The 14,638-nt window shown below is 40.9% G+C and overlaps 2 protein-coding genes across 2 annotated transcripts in view; both read right to left on the bottom strand.

The window, feature by feature from the left end:
* lonp2 (lon peptidase 2, peroxisomal) overlaps positions 1 to 5,565 on the bottom strand; it is a 29,423-nt gene extending 23,858 nt beyond the window's left edge. The window contains exon 1 of the mRNA XM_039762855.1: positions 5,063 to 5,565. Coding sequence (XP_039618789.1) covers positions 5,063 to 5,295 — 233 coding nt within the window. The 5' untranslated portion in view covers positions 5,296 to 5,565. The remainder of the gene's footprint in view (positions 1 to 5,062) is intronic.
* A 5,369-nt stretch (positions 5,566 to 10,934) lies between these two features.
* The window catches only part of il34 (interleukin 34), a 50,412-nt gene continuing 46,708 nt past the window's right edge, over positions 10,935 to 14,638 (bottom strand). Inside the window, exon 7 of the mRNA XM_039762854.1 lies at positions 10,935 to 11,055. Coding sequence (XP_039618788.1) covers position 11,055 — 1 coding nt within the window. The 3' untranslated portion in view covers positions 10,935 to 11,054. The remainder of the gene's footprint in view (positions 11,056 to 14,638) is intronic.

The following is a 14,638-nucleotide window of genomic DNA, read 5'->3' as shown; positions in this document are numbered from 1 at the left end:
CCTCTCATGCACACATTGCTGCCGCCACATGATGCCGACGTGTAACACGACTATTATAATCGATATCCGCATTGATCCTTAGCATCAACTGTAGTAGCACCATTTCACGTTAAGCAATTTTGTAATCAGACAGAGGCTCTCATATTTAAATCATTCAAGAGGTGTGACTCAGTGTTGCCACACAGCTTCAAATTATGGACTGTCACCTTCTACCAGTATCCATTTAAGAGTTCTCCTACATTCGTAAATGAGCGTGCCCTATGGTGATTTAACGCCACATGCAGGATTGCAGCGTCTCGTTTGGCCTGCTGTCAGCGAGTGTGTCCTTCAGCAGACCTGGCGTCCAGCGAAGGCTTGGTTTCTGCCTTGACCCCGATGCAGCGGAGTCAGATTTCGACTCTGTAGGACACTGAAATCGATTGTGTGAATTTTGAAAATGGAGGCAAATTTAATCAGGTGGGCTGCACGCAATCTTTTCATGTTACAAATCCCATCCAGTGTTTTACTTTTATAAGACGTGTACAAAGGATGCGTGGGTATTGTGAATCGTGATTTTTGCTTGCTTTCATTTATATAAGCCAATCTTTAGTGAAACGATGAACATAATTACAAAAAAGTCCAATAGGTCCACAGATAATCAAAATTATTGAAAAAACGTTCTATGGAATAACAAAGAGGTCTATGCAGATCGATAGCATTTGTCCAGATAATAAAGAATTGAAAAACATTTTGTTTTTTAGGGTTTACTCAGACTTCCAAGTTTTCTTCCAGGTGATCAAAAATCCTGGAGGACTTTGTTTTAGCTGTAATAATGCAGAGTATATTTTCCTCTTCTACATCTGTTTACTGCTATACAGTAAACTCTTCTCTTCCACAAAAACCGCTGGTTATCCTTTCACAGCACCACTGTAGTTAATTAACACTTCCATTCCTGCCTGGACTCCACCCCTTACTCCCAATGTGCAGTTCCTATTGGTTCTTTCCCATCACTATTCCTGCTGCAGGCATCTTAAGATTTGCTCCATTAGACTGACAGATGCACTCGGACTATCAGACCCAAGAAACAACTGGTGTGGACAAACAATGAATCTAATGATTCCTAGGACTACTGTTAGACTTATTAAGCCCAACTTATTTTGATGATCATATCCAGTTGAAATTAACACAGAATGAGTTGCTTCTCATGAAGGCTCAAACTGACTAACAGGTTGAAATTAAGGACTTAAAGTGTAACATTTTTACAATACAGACAACACCTGGCTGGATTAGAATGAGAAATTATTGTGCGTTAAGGGTAAATATCATACACATCAGTGTATTTCTGGCTTCACAAAATATGTGCAGATAAATCAAACAAGACGTGCAATATAAATACGGCAAACATTTATTTACAAGAAAAATGGCAACTGCAGTATGGTCCTCGACCCAAACTGAGTAACCTTGATCTATATTTAGAAAACACTGCACGTGCGTTTAGGTGACCTGGTCAGAAGGTACAAAGTTAACAGTAGCAAGAAAACAATCTTTGGTCAAATGCAATACCATCAGCTCACTCAGACAGAGGCGAGAATGGATTAACCACTAAACAAGAGTATGGTACGCGGAAGAAACTCGTCTTTCTAACAAGGTGGTCCAAAAGCAAAGTTGTGGAAAGCTTTAAGCAATGCCAAGGAGACACCTACACAGGTAGGCTTTTAAACACCGATGAAGATCAGCAGTACAGGCCAGTTCTGAGGTTGGGAAGATCATTCTGGGGGTGAAATGTAAAAAATGTAAAAAAAGAGCAAACATTCTTTGACTGCCTGGAGAGAAGAAGCACAGTAAGGAGTATGACCTTTATATGTGTATCGGGTGTTTGCTCTCTTAGCAAGTCAGTTTACCTGTCTAAGCTACAGATGTCAGAAAAAAAAAAAAAAAGTGAAGTATTTGTGTAACTGGTGAAGCACCCTGGGAAGGCGTTCACCGTAGTAAGGTGTGCTTCAGAAGAGGGGGAATCATGGAGGAAAAGCCATGGGGTAGGCAGTGTGGCCAAGTTGTGAAGGCATGACTCTTTAAACTACAAGGCGACAAGTTCAGAGCCAGAAGTAGGAAAATACTTGATCTGCTGCTGCTCCAGTTTATTTATATACATCTCTTTAATTTATTTAGATGTTCTTCTTTTTAACCCTGCATAGGCTGAGTTCATGGCCAAGCAAGTGTCTGTTAGCGGCATTTTGGATTTCTAGCTATAAAGATGCAAACTGTATCACAGACCTTCTCTTTATATATATATATATATATATATATATATATATATATATATATATATATAAGGTGAGACACAAAAAAGGACTGAGCTTGGGGCTTTCCTGGTAAACCGTCTGGAGGTCAGCTGGACATGGATCATAGAACGATATCCCCTCCTACACGCCCTCTCAAACCGCCAACCGGCTCGGTACATCCTGTAAATAGCCCAGCAAGTATTTACACAATAATCGCTACACGAGTCGCCACGATAATGTCGGATAAAAAAAAAAAAATATCTGACAGCAAATCAACATCAAATTTCTCATGATTTTTTTCCATAAAGCAGTTCTTGACTGACAAAAACTTTCCTGTCCTCAATCATCCTCCCTATTCGCCTGATTTAGCTCCTTGTGATTTTTACTTGTTCCTGAAAATCAAAAGTGACCTGAAGGGAACACCTTTTTCGTCAATGGATGAAGTGAAGACAGAAGTAGTAAGCCTGTTGAAGAGCCTCAAGCAAGACGACTTCCAGAACTGTTTCAATCAATGGAAGAAACGTATGTAGAGGTGTAGAGATTGGGATGGAAGTATATAGAAGGTGACAAAGTTTAGAATGCTGGAATTCATCTTCATCCATTATCCAACCCGCTATATAAATCTAATATCCATAATGGGAGAAGACGAGTCACGTCACTTAAAACAGTTTTTTACTCCTAAGCTTTCAGCCCCTACCAGGTGTCATCCTGATGATTAGACATACAGGAATCAAAGGCAGTATACAGCAAATGAAGAAGGTGAGGGTAGGTGAGGGTAGGTGGAGGGGTTCAGAGGGTGTTGGTCATGTCTTGTGAATTGTTGAGTGATAAATGCCATCTTCAGAGTGTTATCTATAGTCACCTCACCAGTAGAGGGTAACACCGAGCCACCAAACCCCAGGCACACAAGACCCAACACAACTCCAGGTTCAATAACTGGACGTTTAGTCCACACAGCTATAATGGTATGATAAGACACAGTTTAAACAGACTTAAAAGCGCTCTCTTTCTCTTCTTCTTTTCCTCCTCTCCAGTGAGTGTCACCCACTGCCTCCCACCTGACTAAGTGAGATATGGCAGTGGGCTCCTTCTAACCTGGACCTGGGAGTACTTCCGGTGGCAAGTCATGGCTTGTTGGAAGCACTTCCAGATCATACAGAAACCAGGGAGGTCCTCCTCGGGCAGCACCCTCTATCGTTACCCAAGGACTCCACTGGGCTGTGCATCCAGACTCCATTTCCTATGCAGTCCTGCAAATGTCCAAACTGGGACTACTTATGAGGAAAACCACCAGCTATTAATTTGGGGGATGATCTGCTCTTGGCTGCCAGCTCTTATCAGTCCATCCTTTCTTCTAGCAACCCAGCCAGGGTGAGAATTATAAGGGCAAGAAATCCTGCACTTACTGTACAGTATAGACACTCACAATCTTCTAACAGAGAGTAACTATATGGAACTACATAAGAAGGGGCAGAGCAGGCTCTTCTTCCTTAGGACCATGCGTTCCTTTAATGTGTGTACTGACATCCTTTAAAAGTTCTACAACTCTGTAATGGCCAGGGTGATTTTCTACACTACAGTGGTGTGCTGGGCTGGCAACATCACTTCAGGAGAGGCCACCGCAACAACAAGCTGATGAAGCAGACAGGCTCTGTTATGGAGCTGATGGAGGTAGCAGCAGAGGAGGAAATGAAGATAAAACTGAGCGCCATTCTGAACAACGCTGCACATCTTCCATGTCCAAAACTGCTAAGGGGGCTCTTCCATACCTACAACAATATGCCTTTATGATGCCACATTGTGCCTGCGCTTTTTATCTTTAACCAAGGCAAACGTTTTGAGAAAGGAGTTGTTGTTTGTTATAATATAATATTACTCACATATGTATGAATTTATTGAGCCTCTGTAGACAAGTAAAGCGCTCTCTATCTCTCTCTTTATATAAATAATCCTATCATACCAGTCATCGGGTTTTTCGGTTACAAGGCAAGGTCAGATTGCAGAAGAACGCTGTTACTTTATAAAAGCAAGAGCCTGAACATGAGGTTAACTGGAGTAGTGACTATTGTCAAATTTAAACTGGTCCAGTATGACAGTGTGATTTTGCCCCGCAGTGGACGGAAGCACATTCTAGGTCAGCTGCGTCGTTTTGGGGGCTTCCGACGTTTTAGCCCCTGATCGCAAGCGTCCAGCCCCCTAACTCGTCCACATGGACTTTGGCTTCTATCCTCTGATCTTCGACAGTCCAGGCCTTCTTTCTCCGTCGACTGCGCAAAAACTCCACAGGGGGTTTCTACCCAACACATATTCTGGAGTTAACTGTATTACCAGTGCAGCTAATCCTCTAGTAAGTGGTGTAGATAGCGACGCACCTGTTCCAGGGCTACCTCCCATCTTTCCTCCTACAACTCCTAATTTCATGAGTGGGTTAAAAAATGGATGTACTGACGGAATAAGGATTCTAGAGATCTTGTGGACGTTTAACGGGTCTAAATCAACCAACGGACGTGTCCAGAACAGGAAGCGAGACACCCGAGGACATAAGAAAGTTCTCGACGCGATATGAAGGCAATTCCAATGAAAAGAGAGAAGCTGGTGCCCGGTGAATTTATGCAACTTTTATTCACGCCTTGCTTATGCTTTAGTACTTGTTAACAGACGTAACGGTTCTCACTATCCTGCCTGCATTCACACCTGCACATCTGCTACATCTCAGACTGGTATTACGACTTTCAACGACACCTCCACCGAGTCCTCGCTTACCACCATCCCACCAAGCGCGCTCCTCCTGCAGCAGCTACCTGTGTAAAGTGGGCAGCTCATCCTCTTCACTGTCAGGGTCTCGAGTGTTCGGCAGGACTCCGATTATTGTGCTCTTCAGCGAGGTTCCCCGTAATAAGCGTGCTTTCACAAGCTTCATGTTTCGCGGAGAGTCCACGGTTATCCGCATGCTTGACCCTGGCAGAAGCACACTTTCGTGTGTCAAAAGTAGAGGTAAGCGACCTGGGATCTGGATGCCTGTGTCAGACGACATTCTTCCAGTTCGGACCTGTCACTACAACACCAGTGACACAGTTTTGTACCAGAGGGCGCGTACACAGTTCAACCGGAAGGACGAGTCGGAAGACTGCGGCGAGAATTGGACTACAAATACGGTAGGCGAGGAAGGACAAACTGTTTACTAAGGACTACAATTATGGCAGGTGACAAAAGACGGTCCTGACGACCAAGATTATAAACTCGGCAGAAGAAAATGGACAAGGCGGACCTTCAAGTATGTATGGCAGGTCAACGAGGGAATTGTTATAAAAGTCGGATTAAATGGTATGTGAAAAGTGAAATCATATTTGCATTAAATGTAGAAACAGGAGTATAATAATATAAACACACCAATTATTATTATACTTATTATTCATATTTAACACTAGTATTACTAATAATAATAATTATAATAAGCACACTTATTATTTTTTATTATTATATGCAGATTTAAAAGATTATGCATTTATGTTTTGAAAAAATGTACTTAACATTAATACAGGAAATAGTGACTCCTCCTTCTTCGCCAAAAGAGCAGGAAGGGATCACACAGAATGAAAGGTATTCTTCTTCAGTAACTACATAACAGCTTACTTATGCCATTTTTACTCTAAAAACCGGAACCAGCATGAGGCTGACACCCTTGTTCTAGGGGATTTTCCATTACCAGCCAGAATTATAAAGGAAACATCTCTTGTAACGTGATGATATTAAATGTAGGCAACATATATTTTTGTAGCTCCTGTTATTCCATCCTGTCTATCCCATCAGCAGCTGTGTTGACAGCAAGATGGGATCCAACCCATACATACACATAGTAGATATGAAGAAAGTTACTGGATGCTAACACTGTAGTTCTTTTGCTTCCTTTTCACTTGTTTTTGTTAATGTTTTTTTCCTAGATACTCAAAACTCCACTTTCTTTCAGCTTCTAAGATAGATAGATATGAAAGGCACTATATGATAGATAGATAAATTGCTTATTAAACAGGGTTATCTGAGAACAAAAGACCCCTCAACCCTTTTACATTTCCCTTTATCTGTTCTCTTTTACAACGGACACTCCACACCACGATACTTGAGCTGGTGTGCCACCCAAATATCATAACTGCCTACATCTCGCAATTAAACAGCCATCAGAAGAACGGGCTCCTTAACCACCCCACACACATACAACAATGCTGGCCTTCATATTCCAGTTGATAGAGAAAGTCTTTGACGAGTCTGCATGAAGTCCTGCCAAAACGTGACAGAATCTTGATGTCCCCTCAAGGAGCTTGGGCCATTGCTATTATGGCCTCTTTTTAAACACACAATGCATTTGATTGTTTTCAGTACAAAGAGAACACAATTCACTGTACTGGTAAGCACACAAGCCAGGATCACGTGCTCCAGATTAAGAAACGTGTGACTCCATCCTGGGAGAAAAGCAACAACAATAACATTTATTTCTATAACTCGTTTTCACGCAAAAGAGTATGGCTCAAAGTGATTTAAAATAGTAAGACAAAAATGACAATTGCAGTGGAAATCAACATCTTAATTAAAGAAAGAAACTTATCCTCTAACAGGACAAATCCGTAATCATGTAGGAGAAAAGCTTTTCATTGCATCTTTTAATTACTCCTCGGCAAGGAGCATTCTTTAAACCTGTCTGTTACAGCATCGTCAGAATGATCAGAGAAACAAATGATAAGAGGTTCATTTTATAAACTATTGAATTTAAATACCGTGTCAATCAATACATACATTTTACTCTGGTTGGTTCACTGGTTTACACCTAAATGATCAATATAAAATAAAAGTCTTATTCTTGTTATATCTTTTGGGTTGATCCACTGCCCTTGAAGTTTCTGTGTATTTAACAACTAACTGTCCAATCTTGTTGTCCACAGGACAGCTGCTGATCTCTTAGTCATCTTTCAATACATTTTGTTGTCCACTTGATCTTTATCTGGTTTCTTAATGTGCCTGAACAGGTTTCTGACATTTATTATTATTATTATGTTATTTCTTTAAGATGAATGCTACTGTATATTTTAATATGGAAAGCATATGAAAACACTTTATCCTAATTGACTATGTTACCCCTAAGTCTAATGTTTCTTCTATGCAATTACAAACAAATAAATTATACAACATGGTAGAATCCTAATGGAATTGAATGTAATATAAATTCTAGGCAGTTCCTAACTCTCTGATGGTTATAATAGCAAACATCAATGTCCAGCTTGATAATATATGCTGTGATCAGTTGCAAGGTTATAAATAAATGGGAGGAAAAACTGTCTTTGGCAATTTCAACATGGCTAAACACCACCCATGATGAGGCAAAATGACAAACTCCAGACAAAAGCTCTGCTCTAATCCCTTGCAAAAGAATTAAATTGCTGTCCACATTTATTCAGAAGAAAATGGTGTATGTACCTATGGTCTCAGATGAGATTCCACCATGGCCGCTGCAAAACGCTGAGAGTGCTGATGACAATCTTGTCGTCTCCACACGCGACCAGCTGTCTGATGGGAAGTGCAGTCTCCATGTTGGTGCTGTTTTTTAAGTCACCCCTCTTCCCGATATGACATATTGCCTTGTTACAGATAGGGGGCACCACTGAGCCCCAAACCCTGGAAACAACTGACAGATTGACACAGGTTCAAAACAGAGTCTTTTATTATAAAATACCTCACAAAAGGTTTCTCCCACGTTACATAAGCACAAGTAGTCACAATATTCTTCTTTCTTTTCTCCTTCTGTCTTTTCTCTTTCCATTCAGCTCCCTCTAGATAGTGTTGCCTTCCTTCCTCCCAACTCTGATTCACCAGAGGAGGCTGGATGGCTTCCTTTTATGTCAGACCCAGGAGTATTTCTGGTGCCAGGGCATAGCTCCAAGGAAACACTTCCAGGTCAGGTGGAAGTCCTGAAAAGCAGGGATCATAAATCCCTGGAGTTCCCCCTCGCTCCTCCCATGGGACCCAGCAGGGTTGATTCTTGGCACTACAACTGCTATCATGCCCTGCAGGGTTCCACATGATCACTGTAGTTCTGGGATGCTGCCATCTAGTGGATCAGGGGTAAGACTATAAAAAATTAGAAGCATTCTCTCACTGCTCCCTTACCTTGACCATGTGTTTGGTTAAGGGTCCAGTACTCATCCTGACTTGGATGCCAGATAATCCTGGTTGGCACTTACAGCATATATTTTAAGATGCATTAACATCAAGGCAGGTGCAAATTTTTATGAAAATCGGTTCAATGGTTTTTAAATAATTATCGAACAAACAAATAGACATTCAAATTATTTACAATTTAATTTATATAGATGAAGAGTCTTATTCAAATCAGTCCTAAACGGCACAGGAAACCAATTTAATGATGCTAGTGCCAGGGAAATGCACTGAGATGCTCAGAAATGAGTTTACCGTTCTGGCTGCTGCAACAAGCCACTGATAATATATACATTTTCTTATATATTCTTCTATATTTTCTTGGAAGTCCAGGAAGGAGTGTCTTACAAAAATCTACTCAGTGAAAACAAAAGCATGTGTTACTTTTTTGGCATCTTTCAGTGATATGAAAGATTGGACTAATTGTGTTTCTTAAAAGAAAAACAAAGTAGCCTTCATAACGTGGTTAATGCCACTGACAGACTGAGGAGACCCCACACTATGCGACTCTTCAATTCCACCTGGGGGAGGTAAACGTTAACATTATACAAAGTTATTGTCTGTTGTACCTTCATTGTTATCACTCTTTAATTTAATATTGTTTTTTATCAGTATGCTGCTGCTGGAGTATGTGAATTTCCCCTTGGGATTAATAACGTATCTATCTATCTATCTATCATATAGTAGCTTATAGATCTATCTATCTATCTATCTATCTAATGTCTAATTTAAAATTAACCTCTGAATCCACAGTGATTGCTTACTGCTGACTTTTTTTGCAAGGCGAGATGATTAGTATTTTTCCTATTGAGTGACCAGAAGTTAAGAACGTAGTGAAAAAGTGTAGAGGCACCTAAATAATTATCACAAAGTAGGCCAGGACCTTTGCTATCCAGTCCAGAAGAACCTCAACACTTCACCCTGGCAAGGCGCAATGTGGGGGAATACGGTCTTAACAGTTCAAAATATACAGGAATATCCTAAAATAAATTAAAAATGCCCCACAAAAGGAGGGATAACCATAAACCCCTGGCTTGTAAAGAACAAGGCAACAAAAATCTATATTCAAGGAGGATTTGTTAAAAAAAGATACTAAAGAAAAAAATAAAAAGTACGCAAAATGGATTTGCCTGAAAGGCGAGCCGCAGTGCTAATCCAGAAATCAAATACCAAAGACAGGTGCAAAATGCAGAAATCCAGTAAAGAAATAAAAAGGAAAACTTCACTTCCACAGAAGTCTGAAAAGGACATACAATGAACCTCCAAGGAACTCACTTCTACCAACCCATCTTAGTGGCAAAGAAATAGTGGTCCCGCCTCCTGGGGAATCCAACCAGAAAATGCAAGCAACATATTGGAGCATAATTACACACATAGAAAGTAAATAATGAAGGAACAGAATGAAATTAACAGAAAATACATAATTAAGCAAATAATAAGTGGATAAAACATTAACAGATATGACTGAAGCCACTCTGTCTCTCAGAAAAGAGTAGACTCCTCTCTCCATGTGAGAGGGCAGCAACTGCCCTTAGTGGTGGAGTTCAAGTATCTCAGAGTCTTGTGCAAAAGCAATGGAAAGTGGGAACCTGAGAACGATAAGCAGATTGGAGCAGCAGAAGCAGTTCTCTGAGTGTTGTAACAGTCCACAGTGGTGAAATGAGAGCTCAGTCTTTTTAGTTTACTGGTCAATCTGCATCACTGTCTTCACATATGGTCATGAGCTGTGGGAAATGACCGAAAGAAAGAGATCAAGAGTGCAAGCGGCAGAAATGAAACTCCTTGCAGGGTGGCTGGGCTGAGCCGTGATAGGGTGAGCAGCTCCGTGATTCTGGAGAGCCTAAGAGTAGAGTTTCTGCTTCTCCAGATCGAGACAAGTCAGCTGAAATGGTGCAGCACATGTCATAAGAACTTCTTAGAATTGCTTGGGTTATATCCCATTGAGCAGAGACCCTGAGGGCAGACCCAGAACATACTAGAGGGCTTATATCTCTTAGCTGGCTTGGGAACATGTAGGAAATACTCAGGAAAAGCTGGGGACAGGGAAGTGTGGGCTGTTTTTATAGAAATTAAAACTATGAGTAATGAAAGTATTGATTAAATTAAAAATGAAATCAATAGCTAGCTTCAGCATGTAAGAGTGTAATCAATAGCCTCAGGCAGTGTAAGAGTTAAATATTAAAGGCTAATGCCCGTACCATTTCTCTAAGGTAATCTGGAAGTCCACTGGTATTTAAAAAAGTGAGGTTTAGGAATGAGCCAGGTAAACAAGAGATAGACACTCCTGTGGCCAGAAGGCAGCAATATATTTCTTTGTTCATAAGATAATGATGGAAACGTAATTATGAGGTGCGATCCAAAAGTTCCCGGAATGCATTTATTTAAAAGCATACACACCAAATAACAATTAATGGTGAACAGTTCCTTCAAAATAGTCACCCGCTGAGTTGATACACCAAACCCAGCGAGATTTCAACCTTTTGAAGCACCTCTGGAAGTCATTTTTTGTCAGTGTGTTCAAGATGTCGTTTGTTGCCTCTTGGATCTCCTCCACCGTCTCAAATCTGCGTCCCTTGAGCCTCATCTTCATCTTAGGAAATAAAAAAAAATCAGACGGCACTAAATCAGGGGAGTACGGAGGGTGGGGAATGGCAGTAAACTTTGTAGAAGCCAAAAATTCATGCACAATCAGAGATGTGTGAGCTGGTGCACTGTCGTGATGCAAAAGAAATGACTTGTCAGCCCACATCTGAGGATGTGTTCAGCGAATTCGATTTCGCAAACGCCTTAGAACATCCCTGTAGAATGCTCCATTCACCGTCTGTCCTTGTGGCACAAATTCCTTGTGGATAACACCCTTCACATCAAAGAAGCAAATGAGCATTGACTTGGTGTTGCTGTGAACTTGTCGAGCTTTTTTGGGTCTTTCAAATTACTTATTTTCACAAACAACCCTTCACAGACACAACCAAAGTTTAAACGAGAACTGCGACTTGAAAAACAACTGCGCTGACGTTATAACGTGTGATAACAGCTCTCAAGGATTGATATGACCAAACCCTTCTGGCTGCATCATAAATGCATTCCGGGAACTTTTGGATCGCACCTCGTATGTCCATTGGGAGATTATTTGTGCCATTAAGCTCAAAAAAGAGATGGAAAATGATTATCGTTGTGGCAAACCATAACAGGAGCAGCTGAAAGAAGAAGCACTAGAAAAAACTGCTAGAATTTAAAAGTCAGAAGGTAAGTAAGTAGAAGATGGGGTCGCTCCTTTGGCCAGGTGACTGACATGCCTTTTGGGTCAAGGTAAATGGTGGCTGCTAATAGGGCAATTATATCCATTGGAAACTTATCACTGTATATTAGAAAATATTGGTAACTAAGCAAAAACACAGGAACCTAGGAATCAGATAATGATGAGAAAAATATACAGTGTGGTAATCTTATGATAAGAAATTGTAATAAAACGAGGTACTGTCGAACTAACAGTGCTCACTTTATTGAACTGAGACTGCTTTTGTGCATCTTTGCAATAAAGTCTATTCTGCCTGCCAATCCCGGGACTCTGAGCGTTTACTCTGAAATTCATGGGAGTCCATTCTCCACAACAGGGTCATCACAACCTTTAGCAGGTAAAGCTGTTAGGAGAATGAGATGAGGTGGGAGAGATGACAGAAACCCATTATTGAAGTAGTAGGGTGTTGTGCCATGTTAGCCATGATGGATGCAGTGAGAAGTCAAGCAAAATGACGCGTCTTATTAGCTAACTAAACAGATTACAATGTGCAAGCTTTCAAGGCAGCTGAGGCCCCTTCTTCAGGTGGGATGTAATCAAATTGGCTGCCACTGCATGTTCCTGTCTGTTCAGTTTGCCAATAAAAGGTGTCATTTTGCTTGAATCCTCACTGGTCAGTGGCCAAAAAAGACAGAGAAACTAAATTTAAACATAAGCTATGGGAGGAGCTTTGGCTAAAACTGAACACCTGTGATCCTCCTCCTTTTTTTACTGCTGCCAATAATTAGAATTTCTGTGTTCCTCATTTAGCAAATTACTGCTCATCCAATCAAGACGAGTAGTCAGAGGTAGGGAGCATCAAAGTCTTCTGGCATTTAAAACTTGGAATCACCCTGAAGTTTTTATGTTTTTGATAAGAGTTGTTTTAATCAAGGTACCATGAAATTTATTTAAATATATAGCCAAGACGTTACTAGTGTTGTAAATGGCTATTACTAATAGAACTGAGGGATTAACAATATATTCTTTGCATATGACTGCAGTGTCCCATTTTCAGCAGCCATTACTCCAGTGTACTAATGGTAAACTCCCTTAGCTAATGATGTTTAAATATTAATTGGTTATTAGAGAAACGTTGTAATTGCATTAGAACCACTGAAACATAGTATTCTGTTCAATAAGGCAAGTAAATTGTCTTTCTTTAAGTTGTAAGAATTGCTAAAGTTCATTTCTGGAATAAAAATATGTAAAATGGAAAAGCTTTCTCAAGAAACGTAGCAGTCTATTGTTTAGTGAGGGTGAGCCCTTATCCACAAAGTCTTCTGTGCTCAGAATTCCTCGCTAATTCCAACTTAAAACTTATTAAACCTAAGAGACATTTAAGAACAAGGTATGACACACACACTTCAGCAGCCATGCCACCTGCACTTCAGAACAGGTCAGCCACCCAAAGCTAAGCACATTTAGGACCAGCCAGTACTTGGATGGGAGACCAACCAGGAAGAAAGCTTGGGCTGCTGCTGGAAGAGACATTTGTGGGGGCTTACTCTGTGGTCTGAATGTGGCTCCCAAAGCTGCAGTGCAGTGACGGGGACACTGTGTTGTAAAAATGGCACCGTCCTTCACATGAGATGTAAAGCCATGGTCCTGACTCTCTGTGGTCATTAAAGGTCTCTGGGCATCCTTCGTAAAGAGAAGGGGGTATCCCAATGTCCTGGCTAAATTTTCCACTATCGCCTGGTCATTTTGGTCCCCTAATTATTTCTTGTCTCCGATTTGCTAACTACAGTATCTCTCACCCCTTCACCACCTAACAGCCCATGTGTGCTGGGCATACTGGCACAAAAACGCAGGAGGATGCTGCACATTAGTGGCGGCTAAAGTGGCTCCCCACTCATCATATAAAGCACTTTGAGTTCTGAGAAATTGCTATATTTTTTTTGTAGTAAGGACAGCAAACAAAGCAAGAAATCAGAACTAAAGAAAGGAAACTTTCTGATTAAGCAGAAGTGGCCTATTTAATAAACAAGTGCCAAAAAAAGCCTCACACAATCAGAAAGAGCCTTGTTTGTCAAACTGCCCTTGCAATAACCAAAGTCGTGCTTGGTGAGAAGTTTCTTGCCAACTTGAAAAAATATCCCCCTTTGATTGTTAAGATTGTGTGACATATTGATGACTTGGCACAAGATATTAAAGATCAGTTGGCTACACACATCTTCCATCCATCTATCCATTATCCAACCCACTATATCCTAACTACAGGGTCACAGGGGTCTGCTGGAGCCAATCACAGCCAACACAGGGTGCAAGGCAGGAAACAAACCCCGGGCAGGGCGCCAGCCCACCGCAGGGCACACACACACACACACACCAAGCACACACACACTAGTGACAATTTTGGATCGCCGGTTCACCTAACCTGCATGTCTTTGGACTGTGGGAGGAAACCCACGCAAATATGGGGAGAACATGCAAACTCCACCTGGGAAGTGAACCCAAGTCTCCTTACTGTGAGGCAGCAGCGCTACCCACTGCGCCACCATGCCACCCTGCACACATCTTGTTGCATGAAAAATTGGCACACCAATTGGATAAAGGACAGATAGAAGTGGGTCTGCTCAGCTACAAGTACTTATGAAATATTACTTTGATCAATTTCGATTCTCACAGTTGTTAAAAAACGCATAATGGTGGGAATGCCTGTTATGACCTTCATGTTACAAGGGGAGCAGTCAACACATCTGGCATAATACTGTAGTATCTGGAGATTGTGAGAAGTGCTGGTATGAACAAAAAAGTGACGATACGCTGAAGAGTATAGAATTTTACTCACCATTTTATGAAAATAAATTATTAAACGTAAGAATAAGAATCGAATGACTAAATGGTTAATTAAATGATGTTTTAAGCTTAGACACGTGAGGCTTTTTCCTCA

Source organism: Polypterus senegalus, chromosome 9, assembly GCF_016835505.1.
Source record: "Polypterus senegalus isolate Bchr_013 chromosome 9, ASM1683550v1, whole genome shotgun sequence".
Taxonomy (NCBI): Eukaryota; Metazoa; Chordata; class Cladistia; order Polypteriformes; family Polypteridae; genus Polypterus; species Polypterus senegalus.
Note: the sequence above shows the minus strand (reverse complement) of the source record. Positions and strands in the feature narration are given on the sequence as shown.